This window comes from Gouania willdenowi, chromosome 10 (genome assembly GCF_900634775.1).
Source record: "Gouania willdenowi chromosome 10, fGouWil2.1, whole genome shotgun sequence".
Lineage (NCBI taxonomy): Eukaryota > Metazoa > Chordata > Actinopteri > Blenniiformes > Gobiesocidae > Gouania > Gouania willdenowi.
In genome coordinates, this window is record NC_041053.1 from 12,644,395 (window position 1) to 12,659,824 (window position 15,430).

At 36.8% G+C, this 15,430-nt stretch overlaps 1 protein-coding gene across 3 annotated transcripts in view; it reads right to left on the reverse strand.

Moving 5' to 3' along the window:
- rad9a (RAD9 checkpoint clamp component A) overlaps positions 1 to 7,075 on the reverse strand; it is a 22,525-nt gene extending 15,450 nt beyond the window's left edge. For all 3 annotated transcript variants that reach the window (XM_028459383.1, XM_028459384.1, XM_028459382.1), the window contains exons 1-4: positions 6,855 to 7,075; positions 6,707 to 6,777; positions 4,809 to 4,882; positions 2,296 to 2,344 (exon numbers count right to left, since the gene is read on the reverse strand). In XM_028459383.1, coding sequence (XP_028315184.1) covers positions 2,296 to 2,344; positions 4,809 to 4,882; positions 6,707 to 6,777; positions 6,855 to 6,888 — 228 coding nt within the window. In that variant the 5' untranslated portion in view covers positions 6,889 to 7,075. The remainder of the gene's footprint in view (positions 1 to 2,295; positions 2,345 to 4,808; positions 4,883 to 6,706; positions 6,778 to 6,854) is intronic.
- Between the last annotated feature and the right edge of the window lie 8,355 nt (positions 7,076 to 15,430).

A 15,430-nucleotide genomic window follows, 5' to 3' on the forward strand; every position in this document is an offset into this window, starting at 1 on the left:
GACTTCTCTGTAACCAAGGGTTAACAGTCAGATTACAGCTATGCACTGCTGATCAAACCAGGAAGCTAAGAGGGGTTTTTTTTTTTAACTAAGTTTGCATAGTCATCTGCAACCTGCAGGAAACCAACATGACAGAAAATATAACAAGGAATTTTTTTTTTAATTTATTTTAATTTTACAGCAGAGAGGAAGCTCATTCATTTATCTCCACTCTAAACCCTTAAACTCTTAAATTGAGATGAAAACATGTTTGGATGCAGATTACACCTAAATACTTCACTATTATACATTTCAAATAATGGACAACCTTATTTTGTTTTGGGGGAAAAAATAAAAAATGAAAATGATTTTTGGATTTAGTGCAGCTGTTTCAAACAGGGACAATGTATGTATTTATTCTTTTTATTTAAGTAGGGACAGTAAATATCAATGAACATTAAAATAAATTGCACAAAGGATTCGATGGTTTATTGTTCACAACAAAAACAGTTGAATTTAAACAGTGGATCTAGAGCTTTGTCTGACTATTTCATTAGAAATTGTGTTTAATTAGAATGTTGTGACAGATTCTGCAATGAGACGCAATTGCATGAAGTTTCCCTGTGTGTGTCTGGGTCAGTCAGTGAGTTTATTTGAAATGAGATTAATAAAATTTAAACTCATTTAAAAAAAAAAAACAGACACCAACATTACTAGGGCCTCAAGTGATTTATTAACCAACAACTGTGGTTCCTCCCCCCACCCCAACAAAATGAGTCAAAAAGAGTAACCTTTACTGACAAAGCTACAAAAACATGACTGTTTTTCTTCACAAGATATATAAATAACATAAAATGTGCAACCACTTATGTTAGAACAGTAATGAGAAGTAATAATAATAATAAATAACCCATTATTTTAGTTTTAATTTATATGTAGCTATTGAAGTCATTTTAAATGTGACGATGTTTACACAAACAATAATATACTCATTTAAAAAACATTAATATTTGAGTTCTGCTCAGCCAATAGAAAGAAAGCAGAGGCCTGAAAAATGGGCGGAGGGAAACTCCCCCACCTCTCTGACAGATGCTGAGGAGCAGGTAGAAACTCAGGGTTTCTTACAGTAAACCTGCCAGCGAGCAGGTGATGTTCCTAGAGTCTGCTACCATGGTGACTGACTCAGAGTTTCAGTTTGCTCTCATTAAGAAATGGATATCTCTGAGTTTCATTCATCTTAGGGTTAACTTACTCTGAGGTTTCACTGGCGCTGAACATTTAATTGCATTAGCGATATTATCGCGATATCATATCATAAAACGCGATTTTCTAATCGCAGAGGCTGCATATTTTTTATTTTTTTCCTTGTCCTGTCCTGTCATGTTCAGAGAGTGTTTAAGAAGTGCAGTCCACATGTTCACATGTTTCATGAAATGTGAAGTTAGTTAGATATGTTGAAGAGGTAAAGCCACAGATTTGTTTGCTTTATTGTTGTAATCTGTGCTTTAAAATGTTTAAAATCAAATACTTATTTAAGTTTAAATTAATCTGACATAGTTTATTATGAAACAGATTGATTTATTGCTTGTGTATTGCTTTCTGAAACACCCCCAGGTCGGAGAGCCACATTCCTTGTTTTAAACTATACTTGTCAATAAAACTATTCTTATTCTGATTGAGTTGCACTGTATTAGTTGTTGTGCAAGAATGTGTCAGTCAAAACCACCAATGACTACACAGTACTTGTAAGATATGTTATAGTCTGTGTGGTTTTTATTACTTTATTAGTTATAGTTAAATGATTAAACGATAGTTAGAATATGAAATTATCCATGATTAACTGTGTGTGTGTGTGTGTGTGTGTGTGTGTGTGTGTGTGTGTGTGTGTTTGCAAAACATATCCATTGTCCACCATAGCTGGTTTAAACTAGTTTGGGCCAGTGTGGGGGTATGTGACCCACTGCATGGACATATGAGCCTTTTTCTCCCCCAAAGTTTTTGTGTTACCATATATGGTATTAATCCTGCACCCAGAGCGCTGTTGCACAGCCCTCTGGGTGTGGTCTATGTTTTCTATAATAAATACCTGGTTCTGAGGCATCACCATCAGAGCAATCCAACTTATATCGGACTTTTGTGTCTCTTTTTGTTGGGTTTTTCTCCGAGCTGCAGCTCGCACCTCTCTGCCTCTGGTCGCCTTTTAAGTCAGATAGTGTTTTTCTCCCTGAGTTGTGATTGCAACGGTCTTAACGTATTTAGACCCAACATTCACATTTTAGCAACGGTCTTAACGTATTTAGACCTAACAGTACTCACCTTTATTGCCATCTTACACCGAAAATCGTGTCCATTGGGAAGAGAATACCTGTGTGAGACAGAGAGGAGACAGTGGCATTAAAAGGTAATCAAGTAATCAAGAGAAGGCAACAAAACCAACCGAATAAAAACTGACTGAAGATCTCCATTAAGGATGTAAAGATTAATCATGAGGCAATTAAAAATTGATTCAATGGCGTCACTGTTCACATCACTACTCTGAAATTGGATCGCAGTACTTTTTTTTTTTTTACAACAGAGGGCGTTATCTATTTAGAATTTGAAATTCAGGACGCACCATTGTGTTTTAAATCAGAAATGTGGAAGCATTTTGACTTCTCAAAGACAAAACAAAAGAGGTGAAAAATAAAGAACACGTGAAATCCAAGGTAAGAGAGGCACAGAGAGGAAAGAGAGAAACAAGAGCGAGAATAAAAGCCATAGTTTGTTTATTTATATTATTTCCTTGATATGGGATTTGTTTTAAAGTCCAATTGTTAAGGCACAAAATACATTTTCAGTTGCCCTTTTAAAAAGTAAAGGAACTATTATGTAGTTTTGCAGAGTTTACTGTAGAGCCAGAATTTACTGTAAATGAATAGGCTTCTTCTTTGTTTTTACTATTTCTTCATTTATTTCATTCAGGATTTATTTTTAATTAAATTGCATCATTTTGCATAGTTTATCAAGGGATTCTTTTGACAATGAAATATAAAAGAAAATAGTACAGCATTTTTTATTTTCGAAGAAAAAAAAAGGAATATTTCTCAGTCATCATTTGTCTACAGTCTCATTTTGTAAAATACTGTACATTGTGAGAGAATCATTTCGTGAATCGTATCGGGAGTTGAATGAATCGTTACATCCCTAATCTCCAATGAAGCAAAGGCATAAAAAAAAACAACTACAGGTTCAGAAAATGTACAGGAAATTAGTGAAATATTCAGCTTTAGTTCATAAGTTTATCCACCTGAACTTTCCTCCTGAATGAAACGTTGTTGAACAAGTTACTGCTGACCTGATTCCTTTCATTTATTTGTAATGACTGTCTCACTGTCAGCCAGCTCAGACAGACGTCAAATTTGACACATGCAGTTTCACCTCCCGTAGCCTCTCTTTGTGTAATTTCATTCTGTTGATTACAAAATAACGTTTGACACAGGCTTTAAAATAAAAGATGGGTTTCAGATTTCAGCAGGGTGTACTCGGGTAAGTCTGGAAACACGCTACGCTACGATACGGTTCAACATCCTGCAACATTCAAACAGGATAAGCAGGTAAGAATGTGAGGACAGCTGGTATCAAACCAAAGCAACAGCTTTGTAGTAACAGCTGAGTTACTGTGTGCACTCAGGCTGACAGGAAGATCATTTCACTGACATCACTGCCATCTAAAACATTTTTTACAGCTTGGAATAAATTATTCATAAACTTATGACAGGACTGATGCTCTACAAAAATGTTTTTAGGTGGTGTTACTCTTCATTTATTGCCATTATATTCCTTGACATGCTGTAGTAGATTACTATTAAGAATATTAAAAAAAAATAAAAAAAATAATGTAGTTTCTAGATTTGCTAATGTTATATCAATAAAGAGGAGTCAAACTGAGCCCACTCATGTTAATTCAGTGCTTCTCAAAGTGTGTGGGATGCCCCCCTGGTGGGGAATGGAGACACGACAGGTGGGGCGCGACAAACAGGAGGGAATTTTCAGTTTCATGCCAAGATCATTAACACTAAACAAATCGGCTACACAAAGAAAGTAATGATGTGAAGCCTACAAATGTAGCAGAAACTAAAAGAACATTAAATTATTAGACTGCATTAGATATGCGACCGGGAATAAAATCTAATGTGGAACGTGCAAAGATAATTATTCACGTCGGCGTGTGAAGTGAAGCGGAACAATAAAACTTTCAATAGCTGACTTAAGAAACGTATTTCCTTTATTGTTTTCTGAATTTTTTTTCCACATATTGAAAAAAACGTTTCATTATTTCCTGCATTTTTGACTACTATACTTTTTTGTAATTACACGTGATTACTTTATTAAATGTTACTTGCATTATGAAATATGATGTTACTTGTTCCCTGTTAGTTCAATAAATTTGAAAATGCGTTATTTGTAATGAATTATTTTGGGGGCAATGGGTGCAGGTGGGGCTTGAAAGTTCTCCTTTGTTCAAAGTGGGAAATACCCCCCAAAAGTTTAAGAGCCACTGTGTTAATTCTTTGTGAATAGACTTTTCTTTTAGGCTTTTATTGTGAAAGTCTAAGGGAAGAAGTTGGTGTTGTGATACAAATTATTCTGGCATCTATGTCGAGAAACCTCTGTATTCACGCGCGCACACAGTTTAGGGCCGAGGTTCGAATCCATGACTTCAACCACAGAGTTAATATTGCAGATCAGAGTCTCTTCAAAATGATTTGTTTCCATCAGTGACTTATTGGATCACTGACCCTCACAGCAACACAAACACCAGATCACATCGTGAGTGAGTGAGTGAGTACCTGCTAAAGAAGAGTGGCGCAAACAGGAAACAGGCGTATGCAGACCGAGATGAGTTCACAGACCGCAGAGCCAACTGCAAGACAGAACCACAGCACATCATCAGGAAATCCCAACAGAGAATTATTTAAAACAAGGGTTCTCAACCTTGGGGTCAACAGCCCATTTGGGGTCACAAGACACTGGGAGGGGGTCGAGAAGAAACTAACAATTTGAGCCCATTTTTGCATATCTTTACCCTTTTCTGCAACTCCACCAAACTTGCCATATTTTAACCAATTTTGGTTACTTTTAATCCATTTTATTTCTGATTAAAACAAGGATTTACATCTTTAAGATGACTGTATACGATGGCGCAAATAATAATAAACTTCCGGAACAGTGGATATTATTCAGATAAATAAATAAATGTTATTAGAAGTGTGACAATATCTCAATACGGCAATATTTTTTCGCACGATCGATTATCGATATGCTATATAATAATAATTTGGATTTAAGATATATTTTATTTTTTTCAAAACCTTTTATGCTTTTTCACTAAAATCTGCAGGTAGGTCTTCACAGAAGTTGTGTCACTGTTGAAGGAAAAATATTTTGTTTACAGAAAGCACTATTGGAGATACTTATTCGTTTACATTGGTATGTTAACACTTACTATATACACAAAATCTTTTTTTTTTCTTGTTATGTCATAGGTAATCGTAGATTGATTTCTGACCAATATATTGATAATCGCAGTTCGTTATATCGTGAGATAATCATTATCGCGAGCTTTGTATCGTATCGTGAGGTACCCAGATGTTTACACCCCTAATTGTTATCACAAATTGATAGAACAATGAACCATTCTCATTCTGCCACTTCTCTATCAAATTTCAATACCTTTTCTGCACATTTCTTCTACTTCCAAGACATTTTTGGCACTTTCATAACCTAATGTCGCATATGTTGACCCATTATTGTGACTTTTAACCTATTTTCGCCATATTTCATGCTTATTTTTTTTTTTGCCAATTTAAGCACATTCGCCATTTGTCATGAACAGTTTAAACTAATTGTTCCTACTTTTTAAATTGCATTACCCCAACCCCCTCTCCCCCCATTGCTTACACTTTAAACACTTTTTTTTTTTTTTTTTACCAATTTTCTGTTTGTTTTTGGACACTAACTTTCAACGATTAACCAATTTCTGTGTTTTTTTTTTATTTTTTATTTTTTTGATTAAAACAAGTATTTACATCTTTAAGATGACTATATACTAGGGATGTCCCGTTACAAGTTTTTTCACTTCCGATACGATACCAGTATTGCAGCCTTGCGTATTGGCCAATACCAATATCTTTCCGATGTGATATATATGTTTTCTTGTGTACCATGCATTTTCACAGCCTGCCTGAACAGAAGGAAAGTTTCTTTCAAAATAAACGACAAGTCAAGAGAGACATAAAGGATTTATTTATTTTTGACCAACTGTCCGTGACCCACTTTTGGGTCCCGACCCACCAGTTGAGAATCACTGATCTACAGTATTCTACAATTGAATAAATATAATATAATATATATCAGAGATGTTAGATGCAGTCCAATGAAATACAATATTCAGTTTCTGGCTGATATCGGACCGATATCCGATATCATTATCGGATCGGGACAACCCTAAAATACTATAGCTCAAATAATAATAAACTTCCTGGATAACAGTGGATATTGTTCAGATAAATAAATAAATGTGGTTATCACAGATTTATAGAACACTTGACCATATTTTTGCTGACTTTATGGCTGGAGCCCAAAAATATCTGCCCTTTATAGATGACCTGTCAGGAAAACCCTCCAACCTGGCAACGCTCCGGTAGTCAGCAGTAAAGTGAGAGAGCAGGATAAAGTGTGAACTCACCCCGTCCTGCTGAGGCTCTACGTACAGCTCGTCTCCAATCCTGGACAGAGAGTGGATGGCTTTGGCCAGCACTGGGTGGAACACACACAGACACAGTTAGCTTAAAAAAAACCTGATTAAATAGCAAAGAGCCTGTGAATGCTGCTACCTTTAACGTTTCCTCCCGTTACCACGCACTGCATCACTGTGGTTGTAAACTTAACAAACACCGATAGCCTGTTGACTGTGGATAAATGGTTCTAATGAAGACATACTGAGTTTATCAAACGCTTTGTTAGGTTTTCGAGAACAGCTACACTGACCCAGCAGTCACTAATATCAGCCTTATTTACGCCGCCATTACCCGCTTCCTCAACATGAGCCAATCAGAGAAAGACATCCAGTGACGTACGTCTGATCTCTGGGCATGCGTAGTGTGAACAAGTCGAACAGCCTCCACAACTGTCTATAATTAATTCACTGTTTTGATTTCCATTTAAACATTATACACTAACAATTTTATTTAAAAATGTTAATATTAAAATATAATGTTATAAAATAAAATGTAATAATGTATTTCTTGTTGCCACATAAAACGGCAAAAAAGAAAAAGAAAAACACTGTACAGCTGGAGAATTAAGCATGTTATTATTCAAATACTGCAATACTGAGATAAACATGCAGGGGGAAAATCCAGCAGATCTATTCTGTATTTATCTTTGACATAAAAATAAATGTTTTTTTTTCTTTTCTTTTCTTTACTAACTCATGTTTTCACAGTTTTTGTGTCGATTGTCAATAATAATGATAATTATATATATATATATATATATATATATATATATATATATATATATATATATATATATATATATATTGTTTTCTATTGCATTTTTTAATGTTATATTTCAGGGTCATCTAATTTCTTTATTTATTTGTTTTATTCAACTGTAGAATATTCTTATGTTTGAGGTTAAAATTAATGTAACCCTTTAATAATAAATAAATCAGTTTTCCACCTACCTACTGATGATTGTTTTCTGTTTGAGTAATAACCTATTATAGAAAAGAATAGAATAGACTTTTATTGATCCCCCAGAGGGAAAATTCACACACACACACACACACACACATATATGTATATACATTTTGCCTTAAATATAATGTCATTGATCTTCTAAATGTTTTTCCATATTTTCCAACATAGAGAGGTGATTGGTAAAAGCTGATCTCACATTTTATAAACAGTAAGCATCATTTGCTTGATATTTTCACGTTGATGGACAACCTTCAAGCAGCCGTGCATGTCTCATGCATTAGTGGATGTGTGGCTTTTCTTAAATATTTGTCTTATATTCACTCACAAGCCACACACATACACACTCGCACACACACACACATATTCAGAATAATTATTAAAATCATATATTGCTCGTGCTTCACTTTCACAAAGTACTCAGGAAATTATAGTTTAAATTACAGCTGTTTGTTGGTTTGTGTGGTGATTATTTCCTCAATTATCTTCTCATGTTTCAGACATTGAACTTTCAAAGAAATCCAATAATTTGATAATATGTAATGTTTTGAAAATGATCTTGAATTAGTTTTGTTTGAATGGTTCAAGCTATACCCAACTTATCTTAATTGAGCAACTGAAAACATATCTACATCCTTCTTTCCATATCAAGGTATATTTGCTCTTTCAAAGTTTTTGATACTTTCTCCACATATTCCTAGTTTGTGATGTTTTGTTTCTTTAAACTCTCTGGTGCAGAGTCACTAAGATCTGAAATAAAGGGTGGTAAACCAGGTATATAAATAGTTCCTTTAGAGGCGCTGTTTGCTCACCTGCTGTGAGGAACTAGTAGGTGTGCGTTTAGACTTGGTTGAGACTATTTAAATGAACATTTTCCTTGATCATGGAGAGGTGAGTGCACAACACAAAATGACATTTCAAGAAATTCAATTGGAGGCTGGTGGACTTATCTATCTGCTGCACAAACATTCAATAGTGTGAAAAACAAAATATACAAATAAAAATGTTTAAAAAACAAAACAAAACAACAACTTTAAAACCTATATTTTTCCCCTCCTACTTTAATGTGGGTGCTCCGATAGGTCCCGTAACTTTGCTCTTAAAACAGGCAGATTTGGACAGAAACCGTCCTATTGATCTGTTGATGCTGTAATAGCCAAATCCACTACTTGGCTACCTTGATGGGTTTTAAAGGGCTGAGGGCTGAGCGCCCACCGTGTACACCTTTCACTGTCCGGTTGACATAAATCACGTACAATTCCTTGATATATGCTTATTTTCTCTTTATTTTATGCTTAATTGATTCCGAACCAATGTGTCCATCAAACCATCAGTTCACCTCGACCTCTGCTCTTCCCATGGTATAGAATCAAACAGTGTTCGTGGTATTTCTGGTGTTGCGGTGTCGCGGTCAGAAACCGTTTGAGCTCCATCCCGTCAAGCAACAAACCCTTGTCCCGGAAGTGGCATCACATATATAGTCTGACACGCTCATTTAAGACCCACACTCGTATATAGCTATAAAATGGCCATTACAGATGCCATTGATCTGAGTTAATGCAGCAACAGAGTCTGTCAATCAGTCGATCAGCATCATTTGAAGATGATCTACTGAGCATCATCCAGCAGGTCTGAGCTCCTGAGTAGTCATGTACAATCACATTTGTAACTGAATATTGTGCCATCGCTGTGTACATTACGCAGCTGCTCAGCTGATTCTGGTCTGACGCTCCTGCCATCAACGCGACACGAGAGTTTTATGGTCAAAACATGGAGAACAAGATACAGGAGCTCATAGGAGCGGTACGTCCAGACTGGACTTCACACAAGCCGCCGTGGGTGCACGTTATTTTCTTATTCAGTGGCTGTTAATATTGACTATTGTTTTAATGAAATTATTTTCTTATACTAGAAGCATTTTTTTTCATCTCCACTGTGTTTTGTGTCAACATTTACTGCAGCTGATCTCTGCGTGTGTGTTTGCACCTGCTTGTCAGTCGTGGTTTTTTTTCCTGTGCTAAAACAATCGCCGCAAACAGTTTCAGATGTGATGAATTGCATTGCGCCCACTGCATTAATTTATTTGCATTTCCTCTTCCCCTTATGAGCTACTTTACATATTCATCAAAGGGAAATGTTCTAAATGGATTGCGGGCGTATTGTGACGCGCAGTCCTTATTCCCTGGGTTTTGTACCCCTTATTAGCGTGTGGAGCGATGTTTGCAAATGTTTTAATACTCCTAAACCTAGTGAATCCACCCCACAATGTGGTTTATTTTGTTAATGGATTCTGTTGATTTTGTACTTGATTTTTGAGTTTTGATGAAAATGGATTTACAGGTGCATACAATTGAAAATCATGAAACTTCACACTGGTCTTCAAGCAATGTTGTATATGTCCCTCTCCGCTCTTCCTCCAGACTCTGGGACAAATGACATGCAAAATTCCACAGTCAGTGACTGTAGAATCAAAGCAAACCTGAGCAGTGCCACTGGTTGATCACCGTGCATGTTACGCCGCATTGATGCAATAATTCATGCAAAATGAGGCCCAGCCAAGTATTGAGTGCATAGAAATGAACATCATTTTCAGAAGCCTGACTTTCTGTTCAAAATATACTTTTTTTAATTTTTTTTTGATATATTCCTCTCACTAAGGGGAAATTTGCAGAGTTACAGCAGCAGACAAATAATATATATACATGGGGGCCTGTACACAGTACAGATAGAAGAGGGGAAAAAAACATGTTGCAAGAAAGTAAATTCAACAATAAAAACAATAAAACAGAATACATATGTATACAAAAACTATAAAAACAGAATGTATACATACACACACTAAATTAGTTGACTGTTGTTAGTGGATTGGCTGCCAATGTTCTGGTTGTCCATTCTGACAGCTGCAGGCAGGAAGGAGCAGCGGAATCTCTCCTTCACACAACGAGGGTGTATTTTATTGATCTAATATTATATTCTAGTTTTCAAAGTCACTGAATTTTGGGTTCTCATTATCTGTCATGATGTTCTAATTTTTTTGAGAGATTCCTGTATGCAGGCAACATTACCCCTGCCTGCTGCCTCTTTCATCTGATAATGGATCCACCTCAACACAGTGTTTTTCAACCTTGGGGTCGTGACCCCATGTGAGGTTGCCTGTAATTTGAACGGGGTCACCTGACATGTCAAATGATTACTGTTTAAAAAAAAATACATTGCTCTTTTTATCAACTCTAGCTCATACATTGGCAACAGGAGGCTCGGGGGCCACATGCAGGCCACGGTTTAATTTTGTGTGGCCCCCCTAAGTAAACGGACAAATTGATGAAAAGAAACACACACAAAAATATAAAACACAAAAATAAAAGAGAAGTGTACAAACTGACAACAAAAATACAATAAATGATTAAAAAAAACATACAATTACAGAAAAATAGACATATTTTCTCATGTGTAAAAAAAAAGCATGTTGTGAACCCTACTGCACATCTCGTTGCTTTGGTTGGGCAACAATAACAACAATAACAACCAGGAATACAGTTTTCCAACGTGTTTGACATGGACAAGGATACATATTTGACGACTGCAGGGGAAAACACTTAAATACGTTTTTATTTTATTTTTATTTAGATTAAGGAAGTGCTCATTGATTTTCTCTTCTTTAAGACTTGTTAAAATATTGATTTAAATTCTCGAGAATAGTTCCTAACAGGTATTTTGTTGTTACCCTCAACAAATAAATCTCCCATTGACACAAAGCACATTGATCAAATACCTTGTTCGAGGTCTCCTAAAACACTGCAGCTACGTGCACATTCTTAAACTCTGCACTCTTGGTAACCTGGAGGGTGTTTTAGTTTTGCAACATATTGCCCTGGGTGTAAAAACCACTGCATTTCATAACAGATGCTTTTCAAAAGTACAAGAATTTTCTTAGATTTTTCCTGGTAATTTATCAATGCATCGACTATGGTGAACAATCTGCAAAATCATTTAAATTAAATCAAATACATAGTAAACTAGACAAATTTGCGTTGGCACGACAATACAAGTGTGAATGCGAATGTCAACGAGCATAAGTTTGTACACACATTTAGTACAAGCCACCAAAAGTTTAGGTATTTGTAGGCAGTCGTCACTGTGAATGAACAGTTATAAATTCACACATTAGGAGAAACTCAGAGTTACATTCATAGACATTGACCAGGACTCATTGGTAACTGGTTTTTTTTTCAAAACCATTTTTCTTTTGCTGAAAACATATGTTCTTGTCTAGGGTAGAACTGTTGATTGGTCCTGGTCCAATTGTCAACATTTTAGTCAAAGTATTTCAATTTGGTATTTTTTGGTGTAAAATGTAAGAGTGACTGCCCTCTATGGGTTGAAACCCAGATATTATAATTACATTTTGCTATTCGCTGGTGTCACGGCAAATTTGCGGTTGACCTCATTTGGAGACATGATTTATTGCTCTGGTTGAGTGATGGAGTCCAGGCGAGGCATTGATGATTTTATAAAAAAGGTTTATTATAAAACTAAGTAAAAAAGAGTACAAAGATGGACAAAATTAGTGACCTCCGATGATTGCGTGGCACAGTTCTAACTCATCACGTTTATTCCCCCTCAGTCCCCCTCCCTCCTCCCCCCAGGAGATAAAGAGGACAGGGTGGAGGTGATAGAAGAGGGTGAAAAGAGACAGTTTCTTCTTTGGGTCAAAACAACCAGTTCTCTGGTATCTCCTGATTGTCGTGAGTGTTGGAGGTGCGCGCGTGTATGGTGTTTGTGTGTATGAATGGATGTGTATTGGGTGTGTATGTGTGACTATGTGAGTGTGTGTAGGCATGTGAGTGTGTGATGCCTCCGTGTCTGAGGGATAAGATGTGTTTTGGGAAGCTGACCTCGAGAAGAGAGCAGAAAACATGAGACAGCAGAAATGAAAAGTCTCAACTTAAAGCCTTAAGTAGAATAAGGTCTATGAGTAAATATGTTAATAAACATTAACTAACAATTTTGGCCCTGACACTGAGAATGAGATTCTGTGACGTCATTGGACCAGTGTGTGTGTGTCATAAACAGGCACTGTTAAAAAAAAAAAAAAAAAACAGGCACTCCTATAAGAAGCAGCACCTGTGGGCTCTACAATATGTGGTGAGTAAAATAAACTGAGCGTGTCGTAACTACTTTAGGAGTACCACCCATAATCAAGGATTTTTTTTTATTTCCCCCGAGTGGCAGGTCAGCCAAAACCTGGGGGTTTAGTAAGACTTTGAAACCTATATCTTTTATTTCATCATTTGCTACATGTATGCCGGATCCAACATTCACACATTGTGCACGATTTTCACATGACCTCAAGGTCAGCAAGCAGAGCAGAGCAGAGCTGGTCTGCCCTATGATAATATGGCTAAATCACATTTGTACCAGCCTCCTCTTTGTATGGCCTGGGCTCAACCATGATGATAACTGTGCTAGCCTTTTTTTTTTTTAGTTTTGTAAAGATAGAGATAGACAGAGAACACAGAGACACACAGACATAGGTTTCTTCTTCCGGTCACCTGTGTGTGTATTTCACTGGTGACTGTAACTAGAACAAGAAGACATAGTCATCGACATCCCCCGCCAGATTGGTTGTCATTATAACTCACAACCTTTTCCTAAACGTCCTAAATTTAAGAACTTAAATGTATACATAAGAAGATATTATCACATCAGAATATCAAATTACTAACTATCTTTAACGGACGGACCAAGCTCAAACCTATATCCCCTTTCCTCTTTGTGGTGGGGGATAATAATAATAACTAGAACTGCAAGCAGTTATGAAAGGGGGCCAAGCCTTCCCGTGCGACTCAGCCCCCTGGTTTCACGGAGGCCATGGAAGTACGTCATGAAGGATGACAGGCTTGTGGCAAGCATCAGGACACAGGCCAACGTGCCATTTGCTGTGAACAGGTGTATATGAAGTTTATAAAGATCTGATTTCAAATGTGAAAGTTACAGGCCAAAATGCGTTTGCACCCATTATACCGCCACCTAGTGGCACACTTTTTGGTATGGATGACCTGTGTGCTCTTCTATATATACTCTGTAAATTTCACAGCCCTCAACATAATACTTGAGCTGAAATAAATGTTTGTTTTTTATGTTGGAATAAGCCACGCCCACTTTGACCAATCACAATTAACTGTGGGGTATATGGCCTCAGGAGCAACCCACCAAATTTGGTAAAAAATCGGTTTTGACATTTAGGACATATAAATGTCCCATATTTGCAGCGTCCCCTAGTGGCCAACATTATTAAAATTTGGCTCATACCCCCACAGTCACATGCCAACCAAGGATCTCAGATTTGGTGTTGTTAGCATTTATTTTGACCGAGATATGCAGCAGTTTGCGTTTTTATAGCTAGCTAGACAAATGTACTCGTTAATATTTTGCGCATATTTTGGCCCAACTACAATCTTTCTTCAACTTCAGATCAGGTTCAACTGAAGACTCTACGTACCAAGTTTCACGCTAATTGGACAAAACCCCAAGGAGGAGTTAGAAAAAGTAGGTTTTAAAGTTTTTGCAATTTTGCGCCACAAAACTCAAAGCAGAAATGGGCGTGGCCTTGCTCAGCTGATTCAGTGATATTCAGGGAATCTGTGGATATGAGGTTTTTGAATGTGCCACATACGGTGTGGAAGTTATAGGCCAAAACGCGTTGACCTTGGTTATAGCCCCACCTACTGGTGGACATATGTAAGTCTCAAACGCCATCAAGGTATTGACACCCTTAAGCCACACACTGAATTTGGTTATCCTATCTTAAACAGTTTCTGAGAAAAGCTGTCCCCTTTAACTTGGACGGATGGACGGAGCGCAAACCTATAGGCAGGGGATAATAAACACCATTGAAATAGTACTACTCTTGTCATCTGTCCTGGGAGCTGCCAAAATAAAAGAATCGGAAAGATAAAATAAAGACAAAATCTTACAACTTTGAGCTAAATATTGTCTCTGCAGTTTATCAATGACCACAAGTTTGTACACTTTTATCGCAAGCCACCAAAAGCGTAAACATCTGTAGGCAGTACTCACAGAGAAGAGCAAGAGCAGTATTACGTTGACCCATTGAGTGCTTACAACAGATATTTAGATATTATTCTTTACAGACATTGCAGATTTATCGGTAAAAGTCCTACTTGTGAAAGCAAAGTAAGGGATGAATTCTAAGTATTCCACTATATTAAGAAAGAGGACAATTGTAGCAACATTGTAAGCTAAAGATTGTAATACAGCATTTGTAAATTATAGGTGGAATTACAACAATAAATACTTTTGTTCTCATGTGTCAGCTTTTTAACATCATAAAACTCATTTAACAGCTGTTGAAAACCTGTATCCTGGACTATTACTACTAACTACTATTATATTTAGCTCAGCTCATAGATTTTCTATCAGAAGGGTTGGTCCAATAATCACTGCAGAGCTTCTCTTTTTTCCTTTTTATTGGCTGATGTACACATATTTAGCAGCTGCTTTGAAACACTGTCATTAAGTTCAGGGTCAGAGTGGAAGGAAAGCGTGTGTGTGTGTGTGTGTGTGTGTGTGTGTGTGCGTGTGTGCGTGTGTGCGTGTGTGTGTGTGTGTGTGTGTGTGTGTGTGTGTGTGTGTGCGAGAAACAAAGGAAGGAAGCAACTATAGCTGCAGAGAGACACCCGTGTGTC